General features: G+C 44.9%; 1 protein-coding gene across 6 annotated transcripts in view; it reads right to left on the reverse strand.

Annotated features, from left to right (window-relative positions):
* The window catches only part of FOXP1 (forkhead box P1), a 538679-nt gene that overhangs the window by 133189 nt on the left and 379247 nt on the right, over positions 1-26243 (reverse strand). For all 6 annotated transcript variants that reach the window (XM_087825127.1, XM_087825126.1, XM_087825122.1 and 3 more), the window contains one exon: positions 5798-5899. In XM_087825127.1, the coding sequence (XP_087681253.1) occupies positions 5798-5899 (102 nt within the window). The remainder of the gene's footprint in view (positions 1-5797; positions 5900-26243) is intronic.

Raw genomic sequence — 26243 nt, forward strand, 5'->3', positions numbered from 1 at the left:
GGCTCTCATAATTAGTTACCTGGGGCTGCAATCCAATTTGAAGTGATGACAAGAAAGTGATCCATGAAAAAGTAATAAGTTAAATCCAATTTCAGCCTTCCTCTAATTAAATGCACATGGAACTAATGACTCCAACCCTAGCATTTCAGTGATAATGGTAATTAGCGAGGTGGGAGTCACTCTCTTTTTCAACACGGAAGGTGTAAACCACAAGGTAAAATAGTGGGAGCACTCTTAATTACATGTGTCATTTTGTTAGCAATTTACACATTTTTGACCAGTCAATGATGTTTTTTCCCCTGTCCCTCCCCACCTCCTAGCCCCAACAATGATTATAACATATTTCTCCATGTTCCAACACATGGAAGCTGGCAAGAGCACTTCAGACTGCAGAGTAAGAAATAACCTTTCTTTGCGGCTGCTCACTGCTGTGACACACACAGGCAAGGTGACAATTAGGATAATTATGCAGATCTGAGTCCCCTTCATTGAAATCCAGATATTGACAGTGAAATTGGTTTTGGTTGGCTTGGTTTTATTCTTGCTTGCAATATAGAAAATATAAAAATTTATTTATGGAAAACATGGTACTCAGTAGTTGCTGAGTAAATCCACACAGAAGGAGAAGCAATTATTAACTTGCCCGTGGAATAGTTACCTGTGGTCCTAAAAATCCCAGCTCCCCATCTTGGTGCTGTGCTGCCCGTCTGTCTGCTCTGAAGCAGGTCAGTCAGCCTCTCCCAGGGCCACTCTTCCTTGTCGACAGAATAACTGAACAACTGTTCCTGTACCACAGAGTAGCCAGCGGGCTGGTCCACGTTAAGCACTTACTAAACATTAGTCACCTCTGCATATGGTGACAAATACATGCTTACATATAAAATACTAGCATCACACTTGCATTTTAATACTTGGATACATATAAGTAAGGTGGTCATAAAATTAAATGTCCAAACTGGCATGCTTTTGAGGATGAGAATTATTAAAAACACACCCAGCCAACAGGCGGGGCTGTCCTGGGCAGACTAGGACACAGGTCACCCTGCGCGGAGCTGCGCCTGGAAAGGAAGAATGATCTAACTCGCTATGTTACAAGGAAACGCAGGCTTTTGGAGGGAGACAAGGACACAACATATTAATTTAGAAAAAATATTCTTAAAGCAAGAGTGTTTAACCCGGGCAACATGATGGACTTCTTGGGCCCATGAAACCCTCCGAACCAGACACAGCTCTGCGCGGGTACCTCTCTGGGAGGAGCAGCCACTGTGCCCATCACAGTCTTGCTGGGCGTGTGACCCGAAAGAGTTAACGACCACTTCCAAAGTATCATTTCTACATTATTGTCTCCTATCAAGGCTTATTTTTTTTAGAGTTTTGGGATTCTCCAAAGTCAAGTGATAACAAAATCTTCAAAGGTACTGAAATTTCAACACTTCATATCAATTTAATGCCAGGGATGCCATTTCTAGACAATGTTAACTCTAGACATTTTAAAAATTATTTGCCTTCCTGTCCTGAATTATCCACTTTACCAATTCAGTGCATAGGGATATTTTTTAAGGGTCAGTATTTCAAAACTAATGATTTCACTATCTACAACATGAAATTGTGGTTTCCTTTAAAGGCTTCCTCTTACCAATGTATTTCTCACTGAATAGCATGGAAATGATGTGAGGCCCTAAAATTCTATATGGCATTAACGCAAAGCAAAAATGCTGCCTAAAGCATGTTTTATATAATTGCAAATAAAAATGCTAAAAAACACCTGCTGAATCTGGTATTTGAAACTCTTCCACTTAGAGCAGGAGTCCTCATGATAATCCTGAGCTTCCAGTCGGACTGAAAGGCTAACCTTCCAGTGGCTCTCAGGATCCTTTGTTCCAGTGAGAGGGTCTCCTGCGTGAGGGGCTTGTACACGATATAACCTTGGAAGGAAGGGGACAGGCAGGAGGAAATCTATCAGATGACTGGTTTTAAATTCAAACTCCTTATCGATGGCCTGAAACTATGGTCAGCTTCCCACTGTACGCACTGCACAAGGCTGACTTTCTCTCCTAACTTCAGTGCTGCCAGAATACACATGTGCTTTTCCGTTCTTAGGGAAAATGTGTCACCTGACTTCCTTCCAGTTTACGTACTCATGCCAACAACTAAATACTTAAAGAACCAAAATGAATTACTACCCAGAAACGGTGGTTGAAGTTCCAAAATTCGATCAATAAAATTGCTCATCTACTCACACATTAATCTTCAGCCAGTAAAGTTCCTCGTTTTTGAGGTTATGAGCCCAGTTGCACCGTTAAGCATGTGTTTCACTTGTTCAAGCAATCTTCAGAAGTATGTATATATTTATCAAAGTAAGCCTACTATTTTTACTTACATATAATTTTCTTTTTGCAGCAAAACCTGTTAATTCTTTACAACTCACAAGCATTCTGAAGGCAGGCTCTGTGTCTCCCACAGGCTCATATCTGCGGGCATCAGTAAGTTGTCTCCCACGCTGCAGCTGTTCCAGAAATGCCCGCATGTTACTCAGATCATTCTGATTCTGAATTTATGCTGAGGCCAGTTTTCATTTGTATCATTCATAAAAATTGGCAAAGCAACTTAAATACTAAAATAAGGGGCTATTTAGGTAAGTAGAGTATTTTTAAAGAACTTCAGAAGCAGTATCTATACTCAATCAATCCTTTATATAAACCACGATGTCACCCAAAACTGTGGCCAGCTCAGATTCTGTTCAGTCTGTATATCTGCAAAGACCGTTATTCCTCTCTTTCTACTCCGATCGCCCTGAAATTAGTTCAAACTGGTGACGTTTGACACATTTTGTGCTCGCTGTCGAGTAACCACACAGAGCCTCCTCTAACTTTCCATTTTCTTTTGTTTGTATCACCAGCCTGTGAATCTGGGGAGCGCTGCCAAACATAAAGCAGGAACGTGTGAGATATGCTTAAAATATGAGTCACAGTGTATTTGGGGATTTGGGTTGCTTTCTTTTTCCTCAAGCTATCAGCAGATCAAATTCTTCTTCCATGTGAAGCCTGCCTCCATGCAGAAGGTCTGAAATTTGCTAAAATAGGTCTCTCTAGCTAGGAAGGGTACGGAGGTCAGACATGAACGCTGCCGGGATTCACTGTAGGACTTCCCGGTCGGTTCAGAGCCCTCCTGGCTGAGCCGCCCGGTGATGGAATGGCAGGTATATTTATATGCGCAGGTTATTCCTTCTGTGAATCCCCGAGCCTAGACATTTTCATAACTATATAACCTCCACGTGACCCAGGTTAGTCATTTCTGCTCTGTCTGTGGAAGGCCAGCCAACCTAATAAAGCTTCGTGAATTTGCATGGCCACACCAGGTAGCTGAGGATGCATGCACGCACACGCACACGCACACACGCACACACGCACACTCACACACCAGTTAACCAACTCTTTTTTCCCCAATCAATTCCTAAAGCTGATCTAAATTCTCTGCTTGTCAAGTCTCCCACTGAGGGAGTAGGGGGGACGTAAAACATCTTCATTAGCAAAGCCAGCATTCAAGATGGCCCCTCGCCCCACACTTCTTAGACAGACTGAAGTGCTCAGCAAAATGTGTTAGGTTGGTTTTGACACTGTCCTTGCCAAGAAAAATGAAGCTCTATCATCCTCCTCTGGTAGCTAAAACATTAGAACAGGCAAGAAGAAAAGAGCCTGCAAAGGAAAGCCCCTGAAACTTTACTGCATATATTTAGCCCTAAAAGGAACTTCATTCATGTTGGAAAAGAAGTTACCTAAAAAATGTCACGTGTTGTTATTTTTTAAAAAAAAGCAAGTATGAGGGAAAATAAGTCTAGTATAAAAAGTGACAAATGATATTCAACACTGAAGAACAGTGCATCAGACAGACTGCACACGTGTGCATGGTTTTTTTAAACCTCTAACCACACAAGCTCTACTATCTGTAAGATTTCCACCCCCAACAATATACCGTCATTTTTCCAATACACCTGAGGTCTGATAAATCCAAGAGGCCTCCCATCCTGGTAAGGCTGTGAAAGCTCCCAGAGGAAGGCAAAGAGAGGGGACAGTCCTTGGAATCACTGACTGACAGGCTGGGCTAGCTCCCTGTATACATTAATAAATTAGAATTTTAATTGTATCTCTGTCTGCAGGAGATGTCCCAGTACTTTAATATGTACCAACAAGGGGCTCTGTTCTGGCCCCTGCGACGTGGCCCCTGCTGCTGACCTCTGAAACACAACTCCCAGTCTGACGACGGAAACTGTTCGGTTTGATCCTTTCAACTTACTTGAATCCTGACAAATAAGCTCACAGCTGAAAGGTCAACACAGCCACATTCCGTCCCCCAGAGCTGTTCTTAAGGCATCTGCATCACAAAGCACTTCCCGGAGCACCTGACGGGGCCTCACTGGCGCTGTACCTCATTAAAAACGCCCCGCATTCTCAAACATTAAAAAGCACGTGGGCTCACGATGGTCTACCAAGTAAGTGTGTCGGGAAGTGTTAGTCAACAACGCGTATCCACCTGTTCCAGGGAAGGGCTACCACAGTGCTGCACCTCCCTCGGCGCCATGGGTGACGCTTCCCAAGTGCATGTAGAAGAACCTGTCGCCCAAGGTCAGCGTGATCACTGCCAGACAATGCGGAGCACCTACTGGTTTACTGTGATCTGAGAAAAGGCGACACCGTCTAGAATTTGCGTTAACCTCGTGATCAAATTAATTAGCATCAAGTTCTGCCCGTCAGTAGCAGTTTATAGATTCTATCCCAAAATGTCCAGTGTGGGACCCCATTAGCCTCCCATTTGGGATGACGCCCTCAGCTATGAAAGCAGCTAGGCCACCGGGTACCTGCAGGTGCGCTCTCTTGGATGTATGAACACCCTGAGTCATAGTTCTTTGAAGTTTCTATTAAAATGTTCTACTCCAACAGGAAACCAAAATTAAATTTGTATAAGCTCAGTCCTCTGTGAATCCCCATCCATACTGTGCCCAAAAGGAGAAGTTACTAAAACGATATTTCTTGGTATCTTTATGTAAACATTGCTCGTCACTTTTTATTAATAATGCAGAAGTACGCTGAAAACATCCCCTCGAGGAGAGTGCGTATCGCACTCACGCCGGAGCATTAAACTCCACATCATCCTCCGCCCAGGGATGGTTCTTGACACGTGGTGTCCTGTGCTGTGGGGGGCTTTTCTGGGCAACGTAGGATGCCTAGCAGCACCCCTTGCCTCTCCTTACTAGACTGTCAGTAGCACCAATGCCCCCCGCCCCCCACAAGTTGTGAAAACTAAAAATGTCTCCAGACATTGCCCACTGTCCCCTGGGGAAAAACCTCCCCCACTGCACTGAAGTGAGGCATTCTGTCCGCCCGGGGGACCGTCTGCACCCGTGGACAGCGTGGTGACGTGTCTGAGCTCCCTGAGCTCCCCCAGCGGTAAGCGGCACAAGGGAGCACCCCGCGCCCACGACTGCTCACCCTCCTAGGGTCTGGACGAATAGCAGAGGTCACTCCCAACAACACCAGCTTTGGGTTGAACAGACATTATCCTGAAACGTCACACTGCTGGTCAGCTAATGACACCTCTGCAGAAGGCCCTCTAACGACTGAGAGTCTCACCACAACTCACTTGTTATTAGCTGTCGCAAGTGTATAACATCATTTATTTTTAAAAGAATGGTTACCTGGCCCTGGCCCATGTGGCTCAGTTGGTCATCCTGTACACAGAAAGTTGGGGTTCAATTTCCAGTCAGGGCGCATACCCAGGTATGTTAAGAAAGAGCTGTTACCTGAAGGGAGGGTTGTTTGTCATTCCTCTTGGGAGATTTTAAGCCACTAACTTGCTGCTGCTGTTGCTGCTGAAGAAGGAGCTGTCTTGCCACTTGAAGAGCCTGCAAGGAAAACGGGAGAAAAACCTTTCCGTTACTACACAGGTTCAGAGCCACTTTCGCAACAGGACTCCAGGAAGCGCACTTAGGAACGGATCCTGACTCTCCCAATTCCAGGCTAATGAAACAGCAAACAAAACTTTCCACCCGTCTCAGCTGGAAAATGTTCCGGACTTTGTTTACGTTTTCTTAGGTTTAGTCAGGTTCGTACACGGGTCTTGGGGCATAGCAATCCATTTGAGCAGACACCTCAGTCCTACCAAAAACCAAAACTCAGAATACGAGCGAGCACGGTGAGGGAGGGCCAGGGAGCAGCTGGGAAGCACCTGGGCAAAGACAGCGACTCACAAGACAAGGCGCCTCCGCCCCCTCCAGCCTTCCCGGGACCTGGGCAACTCAAGTTGAAAGGAATGCCTTCACCTCACGAGTCCAAAAAGAGGAAGAGTTAAGTGGGGGTGCACCAGGGATAGAGTTACTTGGGAAGGAAGGCTAAACAGATGAGCTATACCAGCGGTGACCTCGGTGGACCACGTAGTAAGGAAAGAACTTTTCAAATCTGACCTCTAAGTCAACTTCAAGAGCACATTATGCACCTGTGAACAAAACTGGTTATGTCTCCTACAAATGACTCTTTATAGCTTAGGCCATAGGAGGGTGCTTATTTAAAGGCAGCAACTACAGAGGTGTACGAATTGGAGATAAAGAAAGGAAAACAGGACAGTCCTCCAAAGTGCAGAATGTATGACTGACTAATCTTTTCTGCTTTTAGTTGAAGTATAATTGACATACAATATTATAATAGTTTCAGGTGTACCGCAAAGTGGTTCCACGTTTGTATATCTTACACTGTGATCACCATGGCACATCTAGTCACCATCTGTCACTGTGCAAAGTTATCACAATATTATTGACTATATTCTCTGTTCATTAAGACCAATCTTTTCAAAAAGTTCAAATAACAAAGAATTAAAAAAGTGTCCCTGATAAACCCTCATGGGGACAATTACTGTCAAAGCATTTAGCAGGAATAACAGCCAGCCACACCCTTCCCAGGAGAGCAGCAGGGCAGGACCAGACAACGGAAGTTTGCAGACTCTGCTAGAGAATCACATAGGAAGTGATTTTTTTTTATTTTAGTCAGTTCAGTGGCCCTGAATGTGCACATGGAATCCGTGTCAAGAATGTTCATTAAATCATGTGCTCAGGGTTTAAAGACAAGTGAGACTCCTTGGCGATTTCTCCAATAAGAATTTCTAAATGGTAACTCATTATTTGCACCTCCAAGAAGATGCACACATAGATGTATGTGGTCATCGTATGAAAGGATCTGAAACTGCAGGCTTAGAAAATGTGCATAATGGACTTACATCAGAAAATAACGTTTTTCTTTTTAAGAAAGCTTACAGTGACGTGGTGGAGTGGGAGGAAGGAGAGCTGGCACGGGGTCCTGTGCACTGGGCTTAAGAGAGGGAAGACAGTGCTCCAGAGGATTACTGTTCACGAGTGGACACATGAAACTGGTGAGTCAGCAGAAGTAGTACTTCTCCTTAAAGGGCAGTCTTACTAAATTAACTCATAGCTGTAGAATTGTAACAGAGGATGTTAAGGCATTTGGTAAGGCTGAGTGGTGCCTCTGTGTCTAAGAGGCACAGAGGAAGACCAGGGAACAGAGGCACAGATGATAGGTGGGTGACAAAGATCTTGGAAAAGATGGAACCCTCCTGTCCCACCTCCCTACCACATCCACCCTCCTGTCCCAGGAGCCTCTGCCTACAACTCACCACAACCCGCCCTTCAGAGCTCACTTACAGGCTATTCCCCTGGAAAGGAGAGGCGTGCTAGATGAAGCCTGCCTGGCAGGGCCACGAGGAGAGGCTGTCTTTGAGGGGCCCCTGGAGCCTGAGCCCCCAGCCTGCTCTCTCCAAGGAGAATTCACCATCACTGGACTCCCGGCTTGTCTCCTTGGAGACGCTCAGTACATGTGTAGGTGTAAAAGTGGGCAGAGTGAAGATTTCATTTATATCATTTAAGAAAAACAGTCCCCTCGCAAGGTGCCGGCAGAGGCAGAAGCCTCTTCCTGTTACACGTTCCCTTAGCGGCTTCACGTGAGGCTTTACGGCTTTTTAACACAGGAAAGGGAACCGTTACATATTTTAAGTGCAACCGACAGAGTTCCCAGAATAATAGACTGATCAGCAGAGAGGAGTCTGGCTGCTAGTCAGGAAAGCAGACAGAGGGAGTGTGGATGACATGCCAAGCTATGGTGGCGACCGCAGGAAGGTCACCTCCACTTAATACTAAAATAGAGCAAAGTAGGGCACCACCATACAGTCACAAATCTTTGTTAAAATAACTTGCCATGTTTCAACAAATATTTAGAAAACAGATACTCAATATTTAAGTAATCAACTCTCAGAGAATCTATACAATCAACTCCTCATTTCAGCCAAAGGGATACATTAAGTGTCTGTTTTTAAAAAATAAATAAAATAAAGGACACACACAGAGAAAAAACACCATTCTTATGTGAGCATGTTCTCATAAATGTACTTAAGCAAAAGTATAGTATAGGCCTCAAACTTAAGTTTTCAACAAATATGTATTGAGCTGGCTTTATACAATGATTATACATTTCAGAATTCGCTACTGGAATCCTTGCGATTATTTTGCTGGTTTGAAGGAAAAAACGTCACTGACGTGTATAATATCTTTTTCAGACCCAGCACAGGTACCTGAACTTCCATAATCACACAACAAACTCTGGCTTGCACAGACCATTTCATACTGAAGAGGAGAATCACAGAGAAATGTAGGGCAGAAAGGGTTAGGAACTTGTAGAAACACAACAGGAATTTTAGTAAAACTACTGAAGAGAAAAGGTATGAGATGGAGATGTGCAAATTAGCTTCCAAATTCCCTCCAAAATGAGTGAAACAAGTAAAGTAACTTCAACTACTGGGATGGAGGGACAACACCAGTGCAAAGAATTATTCACCTTGATATGAACTGTTACAAATTACTCCACAATAATTCCCTGGCAACGAAGGGGGAGTAATGTACTATACCCCCAACTACTTAGGTCTCGGCTAGAGTTTTAAAACATTATTTATTAGAACCTATAAAGTGCTGCAAAATCAACCATCAAAGGGCATTGCTTTTCTGATTTCCGCGCTATATTAGTCAATGTAATCAGCATTTTAAATTGTCACAAAAAAGGAGAGAGATAAACCCTCAGTGCATAAGACCACGTATTTCAGCATTGTTATACAAGCATCTGTATCTTCCATTTGGAGAAAGTAAAAAATGCTTATCGTCATATTCACTGTTGGTCAGTGGACAATTCGGAAGGACTGAAGGGACCCCCATTGGAAACCGCACCCGAGACGAGACTGGTCCACTGTGTTTCCCTTACATGCTTACCTGATAGCCATTTTTACCTGTTACGCATCAAACTAGATTAATGTCTTTCATCTCAGACTCACGGCCTGACCATCAGAGATTTGTTTCAATACCGCTAAGCAGTGAGGATGGATTTTCCTTATTTTCATAACAGGATCTCAGCAAAAACTGGAGAAAGGTACCTTAAAATATTCCAATTACTGTGAGGAGGGTCAACTGTGTGGTGATGAATGGTAACTAGACTTCTGAGGGCAGTCACTTAGCAGTGTATACAGAGGCTGAATTATACTGTCCTATACCTGAAACTTATGTATATATAAGAAGATGTCCTGCTTACAGATAAAACTAGGTCCTCTGTATTTATACTAACGAGGTATGTGAATGCGTTTGTGAGAGAGGAAGAGAAAGAGAGAAGCAGACACAGAGAAAGCGTATGAATAAATTAACAAATTTTCTCTGTTAGGAAGCAAGGGTCAACCTGGCTTGAGTTCCAGACCAACTGCTAATGTAAATAACTGAAAACGTCCATCCCATCTCTGGTGTCTTTTATTCTCCGTGGCAGTTCCGGGGCTGGGTTGAGTCCACGCTTCCTTCTTAACAGACGTGACAACTGCCAGGCACTGCACAACTCGATGCTGCATTTGAGTGCAAGGCTTGGGTTACAGTAAAGACAGTTCAAGGATGTCACAGAGTGCAGGTGACTGATAAAACTAGGCACTTAGAGCTGGGCTGCACATGGTCACATTGATTTTCCTTCAATAAGCTATAATAGATGGCTCTGTGAACTAACAGAGGCAGGGGCGGAAGGCAGGCCAGCTCCCTCTCTGCCTTCGCTGTCATCTTTGCCCCGTCTGCGCAAAGGGTTGGAGTCACCTTATGGTCAGCACGTCATGGGCACCAGCCAGCTCAGCACTCAGCGCACAGGGAGGCAGGAGCTTGGTGCCTGGCGGCTAGTTTGCCAGGCCACGCTTTCATGCCAACTGAGGACCTGGACATTTCTGACACACCTTCCATTCTACTGGGTCAAGAAAACTTTATTCTTAACAGTGCCTTCACATTCCTAGCAAATAAGCACCATGTGTTATTTACAAATTATATCTTAAATAAACATATTTACAACTTTTGAGCTATTTATATCTCAAGTTCATGGCAGGTGCTTGTATTTTAGGGGCTGGAATCCCTAGGTTTAGCATGTATTTCAAGGTAGCTGATGTTCAAAAACATGTTTATCATATTTTAAAAAACATTAAAAAGTTAACATGAAATATGGCTTGAGTAAGCATGCACACATACATAAAGCAAGCCAGTGAAAGGAGAAAGCCTTTGCACAACTTTTTGCATAGCAAACCTGGCGATGGGGTCTGAGTTAAGCACTGACACAGAGGTCTTCAAAAAATATGACTAACTGCAGTGTTCTAGCTCAGGGTCCATAAGCTACAGTCTGTGGACCAAACCCGAACTATAACCTGTGTTTGTTTGGCTCATGAGATAAGAATGGTTTTACTTATTTAAATAGTTGGGAAAATAATAACAGGAAAAACATTTTATGACATGTTAAAATTATATGGAATTCAAATTTCTGCGTTTGCCAACCCATCTTAGGTTGCTTTCTGTCTTCTCAGAGCCCAAAAGACACCACTGGACGCAATTTTATATAAACAAAGCTTGCAATCTGTTGCCCAAAAGAATTTCAGAATTTAGCTAAGATGCAAGGATATTACTAATGAGCTGTTCTTAAAACTCAAACTCATGTTTTTTTTCTGTAAAGGAACTGAGACATGAAAACAAAATAACATCCATGCGTTCTTTTATCTGAAACTATTTCAAACTAGTTGCAAACTTTGAACATGTGCGTCTTCCCTCAGGTAATTTACAGCAGTTCAGAGTGAATCTCCCCGATCGATCGGGTGTGAGGTCTGCACACCCTCGGAATAAAGGCGGCATGTGCTATCGGCCAGCTGAGAAGAGTGGTTGTTTCCTGTCTGCCTAAGAACTTGTCCAGCTTCCAGCTCCAGAGGCTGCTCTGAGTCAGCCACCCTTCCTCTCATTTCTTTTCCTAGACTCCCCAACCCATCAAGATCAAACCTGTTTCTCAGATAATCTCACAGGCTACTCAGCAGTCACTGCCTATGGGGCGGGAGGAAAAGCTGGCCATAGAAAGCAGCGTAAGCAGCTTAGGAGAGAAGAGGTCCTGCTCTCTCTTATTTCTCAGCCTCGACATACACCTTCAGTCCCTCTGCAGAGCCTTTTCCTCTGAACTAATTTGCTATCATGGTACAACCCTGGCCACGAACAGCTATCTTAATACAAGTCCTCATTACTTAACACAACCTGATGATCACTCTGTATCGAGACCTGGGGAACCCACACCCTCCTCGCTCTGGACGTAGCAATCACTGCAGCAGAGGACTGGAAAGAAGGTTGGGGGTCACACTTACAAAGAAAAGGAATTACAGTGCCTGATACTACATGTGTTCTTACCGAATCAACAACATGCCAAGGCAGTGAGTTCTCCAAGAGTGCAAATCTGTATTTATATAAGTAACACACATACGTGTGTATATATGGAGCACTTGGTTATTATCATGGGAAAATGAAAAACTGAGCTGATTTCATAGAGGGAGTCTAGGAATTGTGAAAATATTAGATGCACGAAGAAAGTACTACAGCAGACCATCAAGTCACATTATTAGTGTCATAACTAAAACAAAAAAAGTACTTTCCCTATTAAAATTTTAATATACTGGGGTAACAACCATCAAAAATCATCAAAGAGCCTTTAATAGTCACTGCTTGGTCTACTCGGGGAGGCTGCAAATGAGGGTAAAGTCTGAGCATTCGCTGACAGTTGGTTCACTCGGCTCGATCCCTAAAAGCAGGTGGCTGGGCAGCAAAGCCCGAGATGGATTGGGAAACTGGACTTAAAGCAGTGACCCGAGGGAAGGTTCTAGGCGGCAGCACCCATCCTCAGAGCTCCAACAACTGGAGAGTCCTGTGCTTCGGGGGCATCTCCTGACAGCATGGATTTCTCAGCATGTTCCACAGTCTTTACGAACAGGGTTAGGAGACAGTATCTAGGCTGACAGGGTGAAAACTGGAGCAGAGACAACCCCAGCCCGACAGCACTCCAACATTATGTGTTCAAGTTAAAATCAAAAGGAACAGGAAATGGGAAAGTCACAGGGCCCCGTTGTCATTGCCCAAATTGCAGGAGATACGGCCACAGGCAGTGCCAGCCCCAGGCACGGGGCGAGCAGAGATGAGGCCGCGACAGAGCATCCTGCCAACACTGGGCCACTGCAAACTCTTCACCATCCCTCAGCAGCCCCAGCCTCTGCCTTCTGTATGCAGCCCCGGTGTCAGTTTGTCCGCTTCCTTACTGACGGCTTCACGCTACGTGTGAGGCGGTCATCACTGCTGTGATATTTAACAGTCACATTCTTCACTTTCGTCTTACTTTAAAATTTAACAAATAATGCAAAGACACGAACACAAGAAGAGTGAAGTTGTTCGTGTGCTTTTTGTAATGTTGGCAATTGATTAGGGCTTATTTTCTTGGGAGAAAAGATGACAAAGGGTGTATTTTTCTCTTTTTAGAAGAACCGGGATGGAGGAGACCAGGAGCGTGCGTGCCCCGTGCCATGGCTGTCAGCTGCGGCCCATGTGCCATCCCATGAGGGGACTGCGGGCCACACGTCCACAGACACCAGAAGGCTGTGGACAAGGGGAGTCGTTCGGCTACAAGTCCCAAGCCTAAAGCACACCTGGGAAGCAGAAGGGGGTCAGCCAGCCCCATATTCATTTGCAGTTATGAATAACTTTTTAAAGTAAAGTCTCTGCGTAAAGAACACTTCTACCGAAGAAGGTAAAGGTTAGAGATTCCCATGAGACGAAAAGGACATCTGATTCTCTTTCAAAATCAGGTGAGATAAGTTTAATGGCTATGAACAGCCAGGAAGTCTGTTTGAAGTCTCTCCTAAGAGGGAACCCCCCCGGCACCCTCCTGCTCCGTACACCCGTTAACACAGGGCCCTAGAGCTCCTCGCCGGGGCACTGCTGGCTGCTCCGAGCCGGAGCCAGCGCCAGACACTGAGTCACCACCGCCAGGTCTCTGGCACCTGAGCTGTCTTTGGAGGGAGTCCACCCAGCGTGGCCCAAGCCTGAGCCTGTCCAGCTCATGAGAGCTGACAAGCCCGCAGCGTGGATGCTATGACTGCAGCAGCCTGAGCACTGCCAGGGAGAAAAGCACAGGTCAAGTTTATTAGAAAATGTCTAAAATGTTAAGTTTCAATGCATCAAACCTGTTGCTCCTCACTAAGGAAAGACCAGACTGTGCCAGAAATAAGGAAATTGGCCCAGTCCTTCTCCCAGTCCCCAAAGTAGAAAATACGGGGGTCAAATGCACAGATAACTGAATCAAAGGGAACTATTAACACACCAAAGTCACCCTTTGCTTTCTGCAATTGCCTTTAATGAGGGTGCAGCCCAGCAACTTTCAGTATAAATAATCCAGATTCATATCTTTCATACCTTGGAAGGAGACTTGCTAGGTCGGAAGCCTACAGAAGAAAACGGCTAGAACCATGCGCAAAATACTGGAGAATTTTCTATGATTTTACTAGTAACACTGAATGTAGTTTCTGCTCAGACAAATATGATGCTGCATTCCTTTTCTTCCTGTCCTGCAAGTCACACCTACTCGGGATGCCCTAAGAGGAATGAACACTTATGAATGCTTTGCTTGACAAAATACTTTCTTCTCTTACCTGGATTTTGGGCAAAGAAACAAGAGTGAAAACCAGTTCAGAGGCAACATTCCAGCAGAAATAAAAATGGGATGAGGGGAAGGACCCAAGCAAGAAATAAAAATGGGATGAGGGGAAGGACCCAAGCAAGACTAATAGTCTCAAGTGTGTACCTCCTCACTTGGCCAGTTAGCCAGGATAGAAAAAAAAAACAACATAACTAACGTCCAATAATTTACACTTCTCAAAGAAGTTACCGCAATAGCAAAAATTACATCTGAATAACAATTTGAGAATGAGGAACATCTAGAAACAGAGGGGTAAGTGTAGGGTAACAGCCCCTGTATTTAGGACATGGAAATAAAACAACATATTGAATTGCTTACTATGTGTCAGGAACTATGTTTTACTTATTATTTATTTATTAGTTGTCTACTTATTATTTTATTTCTTGTTCTTAACATTTCTAAGGGAGGCAGGGGCGGGGTTTACAATACTGACTTAAAATGGAAAGACTAAAAGGTTGTGGGGTTCTGTGACTTGCCCAAGGTCACAAGTCTAGTGAGTGGTTAGCATGGAAAAGCTAAACAAACATTGTCCACAGAGAACTTGATACTCACATTCTACCAAGGTCACTGATTAGACGAGATATGGCCATAGGCAATCCTGGCAAACAGATGTGCAGTCCAGGGACCAAAGTGCATGAGTGAGTGTGGGCCTGGGCCTTCAGGATAAAGGGAAAGCCCTCTGCACAGCATCACCCTTAACTTTATCTGCCTCTTTTCCTCCACAAAGACTTGCTTTTTGCAACCAGATCTTCTCATTCCTTAGACTCAGAGCCATGACTCCATGTGCAATTCTGCTCTCCATGTTCTCTGCCCACATTTACAAGGCATCCAAGTATCTTCCTTATTTAAATTCTACCTTTCCGAGACAAATGCTGCATGATCTCACTTAGATACATGGAATCTAAAAAAGCTGAACTCCAGGGAGTGGAGAGTAGACTGGAGGTAGCTGGGCCTTGGGGAGGAGGAATGGGGAGATGTTGGCCACAGGACACGAAGCTCAGTTGTGTGAAATTAATAGAGATCTGATGTACAGCTCGTGACAATACTTTTTTTAAAAAAAATATATCTTTACTGATTTCAGAGAGAGGAAAGGAGAGGGAGAGAGAGAGATAGAAACATCAATGATGAGAGAGTCATTGATCGAGCCCACAACCCGGGCATGTGCCCTGACCGGGAATCGAACCCCGATCGCCTGGATCCCAGGTCGACGCTCAACCGCTGAGCCATGCCCGCCTGGGCAACAATACTTAACGTTATATTATATGCCTGAAATTTTCTAACAGGACGCATTTTAAATTAAATCTCACTACACACACAAAAGGTAACTATGTAGAAGTGATGGATAACTTATTTAGCTTGATGATAGCGGTTTTTTTCACAAGGTATACAAAAATAAAAACATCAAGTTGTAAACCTCAAACATATACAATTTCTATATGTCAAAGGTATCTCCTTAAAAAAAAAGAATTTTTAATTTAAAAAATAAATTCTCCCTTTCCCTAAGTACTCTGTTTGTAATCCAATTCCTTCAGCAGCAGCAATGTCCCATTTTACGTATATGCCACTTCTGCTTTATCCACTGATTTACTGATGGACACTTAGGTTGCTTCCATGTCTTGGCTATTGTAAATAATGCTCTTTTCAGGATAGTAATTTAATTTTCTTCAGATATATTCCCAGAAATTGAATTGCTGAGTCATATGGTAGTTCTAGTTTTAATTTTTTGAGAAATCTCCATGCTGTTTCCACACTGGCGGTACCAACCTACCTTCCCACCAACAGTGTGTGAGGGACCCCTTTTCTCCACGCCCTCGACACCACGAGCGAGTCCTTGCTATTCTAGCAGGTGTGAAGTAATATTTCATAGTGGTTTTGATTTGCATGTCCAAATAACTGTATTCTTAAAACTGTTCTGGTCCCTGGTCATTGGGGATGAGAAAGGTCATAAAAGTTGCAAATTTTTGAGTGTTTATTGCCAGACAAGTACTAAGCAAGACAGACCCATAATGTCATATAATTCTCACAATTCTTCCAGGTATTATTATACTCAGTTAATAGATACAAAAACCTAAGAACAGAGATGTTAAGCTAGTACGGATTATATGAGATATGCATGGAAAATCCTTAGCACAGTACCTGGTCATGGTCATAACTTACTAAATGAAACAATTACTACAATTACACATGGCCTCATACATAAGAAAAAAGATTTTGTGGTAAGCAAAGATTTCTGTTTCCCAGTGATCTCAAACCATATGTCCTCTTTATAAAACACTGAGAAAAATCACAGCATCCTCTGATGAGCCCAAAGGAACCTATTGGCAGATCATGTTCACTGCACAGGAAAGCAGACTGAGGACAACGGGCTGGGCGACTTGCGACTGTGGGCCCTGGCTTCTTCCTGGCATAGGTGCTTGAGTGAATGGCTCTTTCTGACCAATGCCTGGGCTCGACTTTTAGAACAGCGATTTTCAATCTTTTCATCTCATGGCACACATAAACTACTAAAATTCTGCAGCACACCAAAAACATACATATCTTGCCAGCCTGACAAAAAAATAGGTATAATTTTGATTCCTTCACACCGGATGGCTATTGTTGTATTGTGTTGGCTGTTGTCATTTTTTATTTGACAATTGAAGGGAAAAGAGGTCAGTGCCTCTGACTGAACAGTCAGGCGTCCCATGTCTTAAAATTGCTTGTGGCTCACCAGCTGGAATCACTGTCTTGGAAGAGACAGCAAACACGGCTGCTAGGGAGAGATGGCGATGCTGAGGGCGACAACGCTGGTGAAGAAAAGGGAGCCAGCGCTGACGATGCCACCGCACGGCCGCCTGGGCCCTAACTCGCTCTCCCCGAGACAGTTTCCAGGGCACGCCCAGGCCACAGGCTGGCCAGCGTCCCTCCCCTCGAACTCCTGCAGGAGGCACGCAACCCAAACGGCCGCTATCTGTCCTTCTTCCTTCCAGTCACGTGAAACTAGAACTACTTGCTTGATGAGACAGATTCAAAAGAAAAAAATCAGAAACCTTCAGAAGAATACAGTTAGTGAACTTTTTGAAGATTTTAACCTTTATATAAATATACATATTTATTACATATACTTAATACCACAGAAGAAAAACAGACTCAACTGCTTTGGCCAAAAATTAGAAACATTTTCTTAAAAGGGGGATTAAAAACAGAACTGTGTTCATCAGACAGGCAGTGTTCAGAGCTGTGCTCACAGAGCAACGCCGACCTGCGAACTTCCAGGAGCCACAGTGAGTGTAAGGCGGAACCCTGAGTCCTCAGCATGAAGAAATAAGGATACTCTGGGAATTGAGGGAAATGACTGACCTTGGGAGAATCATAGTAACTCCAAAGAAACAGAAGTTTGCTTTAAAAAAGTTACATATTTCTATAGAAGCAGATGTGGTGATTGAGCACCCACCAGCCATTCTGTCTGAATTTGACCCTCAGCTCCAGCACCTGCTACCTATGTGACCTTAGAAAAGTTACTTGACCTCTCAGTACCTCACATTCTTCATGGGTAAGAGGGGAGGAAATAAAAGTTCCTACATCATAACTAATACATGTGAAGTGCATAGGGCCTGACATACAATAAGGGCTTCTTAAGTGATTTTAAAAAGTGCTTTATGAACGAGTACTGATTATGAAAGTAATAAGCTCACGTTAGAAGAAAAACATAAATAATTAGGAAAAAGGTAAGTATAATATCATCACCTACATTTACCTTTCTTAAACAAAAGTGGAATCACATTACTTATGATCTTTTGAAAATTACTTTTTAAAGTTAAAAACACATGTTGAATAGAGATTTTTCAAATCTAAATTCTATATTCAGGTTCCAACAAACAAACAGTGTTGTGTGTCCAACAGCCTACATATGACCGCTCCCCTCTAGAGACTCTGGAGACTTTCTCACCACAACAGACTGCACCTGGCACGGGACTGGCTCTCATGCTGCGCTTCGGAGCCACTGGAAGGAGACCCGAGGCAAACCCAAGTGGACAACCACACAGTGACATCTAGGGTGAACAGAATGCTTCAATTCCTTTGACCCCCAAAGCGTGCAAGCAACTCGAGCCACTGACTGACTGCACGCACAACATGCAGTGTCTGTTTCGTTACAAAGGACAAACTAACTTGATTTTTGTGAAAGTTAAATTGCCAACATCATATTGAGTTAAAGTGAAACAAAACAAAATTTCCAGACCATGCTGTATCTTAAAAATAAATAAATAAATAAAAATCCTAATTTTGACCCTAAAGACATTAGAGTGAAGCACGGTGGCTCCTCACGGCCCCTCCCTCCCAGCACCACGGATACCTTGCACTGGCTGCCTTTCCCAGCCCAGCGTCTTCAAGGTAAAACACTCTCGTGAGCCTGCCAGTGGTAAGGCTGAGCAGGTCACAGGAAAAACACTTCTCATGGCATCTGGATCCTACACAGCCCTTCCAGGTCTTGTCTAGGCAGTAAGCAAAGACACGCCGGAGACTGTGACCATTTTAAGAACAGGACTTTTTCCCACCTCAAAAGTGGGATAATCTTTGCAGCCTACCTATACCCCAAGGGTGTTCTGAGTACTAGCGAGTTAGCATTACTCAGGCACTTTGATTTCCAGACAAAGGAATCTGTATAAATACAAAGTCTGATGACAACAGAGGAGAGGGAAAGGCTCTGCTTCCAGGCTTGTCCTCTGAAGCAAAGCCACCCGTCACACGCATGCAGGATGGTCCTGGTGCAGGCGAAGCTGCTTCCGTCAGCTGCACTGTCCCCTTATACAGCCAGTGAAGAGGGGTCCCTCCAGGCGCTTATTTCTAGTTCACATGCCAAAAAGTAGATGCAACGGAACAGATTTTCACTGTGATTTAGAGGGCTTGATACGACTGGGCCAGGCGCTGTGCTAGGATCAGGCCCATCATTTTTCAGGCTCTGCATGATTGAGGAAGTCTCTAGAAAATCATGCTCCAGTTATTAAGAATGTGCCCATGTGTGCCTATATGTCAGTGCCTGCCTATGGATAAAGAATGTCTACACAGTCTTGTAAATACTATACCTGAGGATTAAAACAAAAATAGTGAAACTTTAGTTTGCTTTTTAAAAATCTTCTCTTAATGTAGCTTTGAGCATTTCCCCAGGTCTCTAGAGGACTTCATCTGAGATAACTGCCTGAGGATCATTACATACATTACATGACATTAAAGGCAGGAAGGCTTTCTTGAGGGACATACATGTGTAAGTGGACTGTTCACTGTAGCACCTGCCTGACATCTTTAAAGAGAGAAGCAAGAATTGTCACCTAATAAATTACACTGTGAACATAAAGGAACGATTCTAAGTTTTCTTTTAACTGAGTTGATCATGTTTAGATCTAAAGTCAGGATACACTCTTCAACAAAACTGATTTGTCCAATAATATCGCTGCTTAACACACCAACACACACACGCCACAGAAACAGAGCTATGACCACGCATAACGAAGCAAAGCATCTAAAAAGCCAGACTATTGAACGGCACATCCTGGGAAATCCTGTACCAGAACCACACCTCACTAATTCTCTGCAAAAAGCCTGGCAAATGTGCACAAGGCAAAAAGGCTTCAGGGTCTTAAGGGTTAACTCACTTACCGGTAAAACAAAATGACACATATAATTTCCTTTTATCACAAAACAATGCATTTATTATTTTCTTTATATCTGTTAAAGGACATGGCTTTCTGAGTGGGAAGCAAAACAGAACTTGCTTCAGCTACTCCCTTCCCCTTCTGATAAATAATCAAACATGCCATCCAGAAAAAACAAAACCCGCGAGCTGGGAAATCTGATGGTCATCAAATAGGTTGAGATACCAAGAAAAGCGGCCCACTGTTCCCACACTGAGTTTGCGGCCCCCACACCTACACTAACATCTGCGTAAAGACCTTCAGTCACTCTTTCCATTTTCCCTGCAATTATCCCTACTGTTAAACAAACTGTCCTTTAGGCAGCCACAAACATAATTTTTCTCTTGCAAAGCAGAACTTCTAAACACCAAAAAAAACCAGCACAGAAATAGCAACAGACATACACTTATGTATTTTATTTATTTAAATGTTTCTTCCATTAGAGGTTTGGATAACTACAGAGCATATTCCTTTCTCTATACTAATAGATGCTGTTTTAGACATTAAAATGTAAGGTATTTAGTCTGGGGACTAACAAACAAGGTTCAGAGTAATAACAATTCCCTTAAGATAAAAAAAGCTAATTTTCCATTTCCTGTCTATGCCCTGGCCAGTACATAGTTAAAAAAAATTAGCACCTGGCTTACCCATTATTCTGCAGTTGGGGGTCAGGGTTGGGGGAGGGTAGAGAAACGGGGGAAGGAGGCCGAGGGGCAACATCAGGCAGGAAAAGGCGGAACCCTTTCAAAAAAATGTCAAACCATGTGTTAAAAAACTCACTTCCACAGAAAGGACCGAGAGCAATCCCAGGGCTCTGGGACGCGGGGCAGCAGGGCCCAGGGCCCAGGGCTTCGCTGCCACCCCAGTCGCCCACAGGGAGAATTCTGCGACATCAGAGTTAACCACCATCTCGCAAAGTGAGGGGCTTCCTTTCCCTCTGCAGCCCACCCCGTTTAAACTACAGTGCTATGCATGGATAATGGCCGGGCTTGTTTCAGCAGCCTGACTTTATGGGCGTGAAATTATCGAGAGCGACTCTTGGATGCGGGCGCTCCTCGGTGCACACCCGGAGGGCAGCTCCGCAGAGCGGGCGGCGGCCGGCCCGCGCCCTCGTGCCGGACGGAGGGAAGGACGCAGACAGCCCACAGAGAGGTCCGCTCTCCACGCAAGCCACGCGGCTGCCGGCGCCAGGCTGCTCGCGCGCACATCCATCCCGAGACACACTTGAAAGCAAGAGCGAAGGAAGGAGTTAGAGAGCCGGCCCGCTCGGTCTCTAAAGAGAAAGCTCCCTCCGATGGCGGGGACGGAGGGGAGCGGCGGCCAGCAGGCTGGACCGTGGCCTCCGGCCCCCGGAGGACGGGCGCCGGCCCTCCATCCGCGCAGCAGCGGCAGGAGCCGAGCTCCAGAGTAAAGTGGGAGGCGGCGAAACGGCCCCTTTCCTCGGGACACTTACAGGGACGCTGGAGCGCCGAGGGAGGGAGCGGCACTGCCGGCTGCCCCTGGCTTCCTCTCCTCGCGAGACGGCTCCGGCGGCTCTGCGAGCGGGTGCGAGGGGCAGAGGAGATGTTCGGATAAACAGGAAGTGCTGTGGCTGCACCGAGAAAGCACCGCGAGCCCTGAGCGGCGGGTGCCCTGCGGCAGCCTCGGGGCGCCGGCCGGGCCGCTCCCCAGTGACAGAGAAGCCACGAGAATTCCTCAAGTCCTTCTTCACTTTCCAAGTTGGGAGATCAGTTGGAGCTTGCAGGTAATTTTCAGCACTGCATTGGGCACCTAGAGAGGTCTGCTAAGGCTGCCCACGCCCGACTCTCCCCAGGCCCGGCCGCCACCGAGCATGGCGAGCGGGCCCTGGCCCGGCCGAGTCCAGGCCACACGGCCCACTCGGGCAGCAAGCACACACCCACAGGGTTCTGGGGAGCCTGCTCTTGAGAGGCTTTTGTGGTGACATTTACATAGGCAGGACGCTTTAAAAAGGAAAAGAAAGGAAATTCAGACTCTGCACACTTAGAGGCCTCTGTCACACGTGTCTGCAAGGAGCGGGGTTCCGCGTTCCAGGGGGACGCCCGACGTTGCCTCTGTGCCTCTCTGGTACAGTACCACCCTCTGCCGTCGCCCAGCAACCTGCGCCCCCGGATGCCGCACGTACCTCCTCGAACCCAAACTAATTATCGAAGTCCTGTCTTCCGTCATCTGAGTAACTTGACAGACACTGTAAAGAGAAGCAAACCGCTGAAGGCAGAGCGAGTCAGCTGGAGAAAGACGATGGAGATGAACAGCCATATTCAATGAACGAGAAGAGGGGAGGGAGGGGGGGAAAGTTCCTCCCGAAAACGTACTGCTGTGTGGCCGGCTCCTCTGCCAGGAAGCGGCTGATTTGCTATTTAGCGTGCAGGGCTGGACTGCCTGTCACCCAGGTGCTAGTCCTTGGCTAAAATAACTCACTGGGAACTGCCAGTAGGATGTTTACACAGGCCCCAGTCTTTTCTTCATACGAGGAGATTTTTACTGGAATTCATCTTCTTTTCATCTCACATTCAAAGTAACAGCAGCTTGATAGACATTCAAGTCTGAAAGCAAATCCAGACGCTGCAGATAAGCCGCCAGAATACGACAGGCAGAAGCAGCTAAAGCTTATAAAAATGAAGGAATAGCATGTCGCCTGGGTATCACAATAGCAGAAATCAAGAGACATATTAGGTGGAACTGATCAGCCACAAAACCAGTTCAAAAGGCAGATCACAGAAACAGAGGCCTGGGCGAGGGGAGAGGGATGGGAAGGATCTGGTGCACTGCCTCCGTCCCTTCTGAGCCTTCGGCTGCATGCCTGCCTCTCCACTGGAAGGACGGACGAGTACCTGGTTCAGGTGCCCCTGCCTAACAGCTCGCCCACTCATAAACGCTGCCCATCATTTCCAACGCTCTGTCTCCAAGGGGCAGGGGAAAGACAGATCCTTCCCTTGCTCGGCGTCCAGGATGCTGCATTTTGTTAGCATCCCCTGCATCTGTAATGCAGTTTCAACAGGCACAGAGCTGGGCACCGTGCCGTGGGTGATATGGAAAACCACCTCTCAACAGAAGAGCGCAAGGTAGTTCGAGATGGGGCTGCAGAGCTCTAAGCAGCCCAGTTCCCTAAAATGGCCAGTTACCAAATGAACACAACTGCCTCAGTCACACAAAGAGATGCAGTTAGTCCTATGGATACAGAACTGATCACCACCTAGCAGCTTTGAAGCCAACTAGGCAATCCCATAAGTTATCCCACGAACTTTCTTAGAGGCGCACAACTGTATCTTTAAAAAGAAGCCTCGCCAGGCCGGGCGTGGCTAAGCGGTTGAGCGTCAACCTGGGATCCAGGCGATCGGCTTCGATTCCCGGTCAGGGCACATGCCCGGGTTGCGGGCTCGATCAGTGACTCTCATCATTGATGTTTCTATCTCTCTCCCTCTCCTTTCCTCTCTCTGAAATCAATGAAGATGTATTTTGAAAAAAAAAAATAAATTAAAAAAATAAAATAAAAAGAAGCCTCTTATTCTAATTAAAGTGAGTACATATAATGAAAACGCAATTCCCCCAACATTTTTTTTTACTTAGAGCTGCTTGTTAACAAACACTGAATGTGAACTGCAAGCCTCAGGTTAAAGGGTAACAGAATCCCACATCAAGATTTAGCCTGCAGCCATTGCCACTGCCAAAGCCCACCCTCTGGGACCCCAAAGCCAGATCTTCTGCAGCATCCTTGGGTTTAGAAAACCAGCCCTCCCCCCATCTGCATAATAAGCCCACAGTAAAATGTGGATTTAAAAATGTATTTCCCCTTTAAAAGCTGTAATCAGATTAGGGTTTTTGCCTCATGCAAACAAGACCCCTGAGTAAATTAGTTACAAATGTAAAAAAACAAACAAACAAACAAACAAACAAAACAAAAGCAGCTACTACTGTTCTCCAACCTTTAAAAAAAGTTGATTTTAATGCTTACACCAAATATCTTCCAACTAAATATTCCAAGTTGCTATAATTGTTACATTTACCCAAAACAGGGAGGTTTACCATGTAAAAGTGAAATGCAAACTCCCTTATACATTATAAAGTATAAGCAGCCACAGAACAACACTTCCTTCTTCATAGCCATTAAAATTCTTTTATAAAAGCGTGCCATGTATAAAGACCTTCATTAATATAATTAAATGACTGTTGGGTTTTTTTGATATAAACAACTTCTGATATGTCATTTGAAAACCTCATAATATCATTAAAGAGCTACCATTTCTAAAAGAGAAACGTCGGCTCAGGGCCATGGACTGGTAGCCATTCTCTAGGCTGCTTCCTCTGTCTCCCTTTCAGACTTCTCCTGGACTTGAATGTCACCATAGACCTTGAATCCTTGAATGTGAAATGGCTTCACGCTAATTGCTCTAATTGCTTGAAGATGTGCAGGCAGGTGAAACCCGATCCCCGTGGCCATTGTAGACCAAGAACAACACTGGAATGTTTACACAGTGGTTTGATTTTAATAGACAGAAGGGCTGAGTTTAAGACAGCAAAAACACAGCTAATAGGTGACCCCTAAGGCAGTCCTCCTTTGAAAAGAAAAAAAGACACACAACAAAATACAATTTCACATTCTAAAAGGCAGTGTCCTAAATGCCAAGGTTGTTTGCTTGACTCTTAGAGTGAGTACATGTTACTTTTCACCTGACATTTACACCCGAAACTCTACCCCCAATACATTTTTTTTTACTTTAAAACAAAAAAGCACTTTATATGTCAGTCACCTTACAAACAGATTATGACTGCATGGTATTTCCAAGTAAAGTGCACTCATTTAAATTTTAAATTGAGTATCTTTCACTCCTGGAATACTCCTTGTCTCTTAAAAGGAGATGCTTGCATCTCCTTGTTTGTTCCTTTGCTTCTACCTGGCCCCCTCCATTTATGGAATTCCTGACCCTTCTACATTCCTGGACTGCAGTTAAAGTTGAGCCCAAATCCTCTCATGTTGGTGCTTCAGAAAAATGTACATCCTCTCGGGGCCTTTTTCTTTGTTACTGAGTAGGACTGTGGTTTGCTTCCCCTCCAGAGGGGTGAGGCAGCCAGGGGAGCGGCTGACATAGTTACTCAATGACAGTGGCCGTTCTCCCTGGATATTTTAATGAATTGAGATGGATACAGAGATTTGACAATGGCTCCCCAGAGCCCTCTCTTAACACAGCACAAATGTTACCAACGTTGGACAGGAAATATACTACATCAAGACCAAGATTAAAAAAATATCACAGCACCCACAAGGTGTCACTAACAAAAGGAAACCCACAAAGGTTAGGGGTAGGCTTAGATAGGTGTTGAGATATATATACACATATGATCTGAATGTAAAGGAATATTTCATATATAGCCAAGGAAGCACTGCGAATCAAGAAGAAAGAATTAAACGTTTACTACAAAAGGAAAAATGCCACAAAATAATCCCATTATTTTAAGGTTAAGCCGGGCAATTAAAAGCAATAGATAAACCTTGCAAATGAGACGGCAAAGCAGGAACCCTCCACAGAGCCCGGAGCATGGTCAGCGCTGCTCGGTGGTTACGCTGCGCATGAACTTCAGATGATGAAACACACAATGCAGAAAAAAGAGGCAAAATGTTCTTTTAAAGTTATCAAACATTTTTAGTTACATAAGCTGAGTAGTAAATATAGGTGCTTCCATTGCTTGGACCATTTGTCTCCAAACACTGAGAGACTAAGTAATAAAACAAAAATAACTGCATCACAGCCACCGCACTTGGTTTACAGACACTCATACCTTGTTCTAAAAGTTACAATCCCTTATTAAGAAGTAATGTGCCCCTCGAAAAGGGAGGGGGACAAGTATCCATTTATATCCATTTAAAGATTAAGTATAAACTAGTCCAATCCAGCGAGAGAAACACTGGGAGAAAAAGTAAACAGCCCCCCGGCTCCCCTGTGAAAGCTCTCGCCGAGCGCGGGCACCAGGGCGGCCCTGCGGGGTCAGCGGGGCTGGGCTAGGCTGACAGGTTCCGTTCACAGCAGGCCAGAGCTCTGTTTGGATATACTGGCCTTGCTCGCCGCCAGCGTAACAACAGATGGCTAGAAAACTTGCATTATGCGGCACAGGACTGCACTGCAAACAATCCAGAAAGCTGTGAAAAGTTTAACTCCCTCCACACCGGTGCGCCCAGCCGGGCCTGCCCGGAGGGAGTGGGCAGGCCACGGGGACTGCCCAAGGCAGCTCGCGGCTCCCTGCAGACGCCAGAAGGGCAGCGACCCACCCAAGTCTTGATTTTAACTGTTCAAAGCCCACACCTTATAAGGACTTGTAGCTGCTGTGCCTTCTTTTTTATTTTCCCAAAGCATACTATCCACTTCCTTTCCCTTTGGAGAAAGAAAATCTTCCCCCAGCTAATTCCCAAGCTCCCTCCCTGCCTGCCTGTCCTCCCTCTGGAACTGGGAGG

Source organism: Miniopterus natalensis, chromosome 15 (assembly GCF_054644295.1).
Source record: "Miniopterus natalensis isolate mMinNat1 chromosome 15, mMinNat1.hap1, whole genome shotgun sequence".
Lineage (NCBI taxonomy): Eukaryota > Metazoa > Chordata > Mammalia > Chiroptera > Miniopteridae > Miniopterus > Miniopterus natalensis.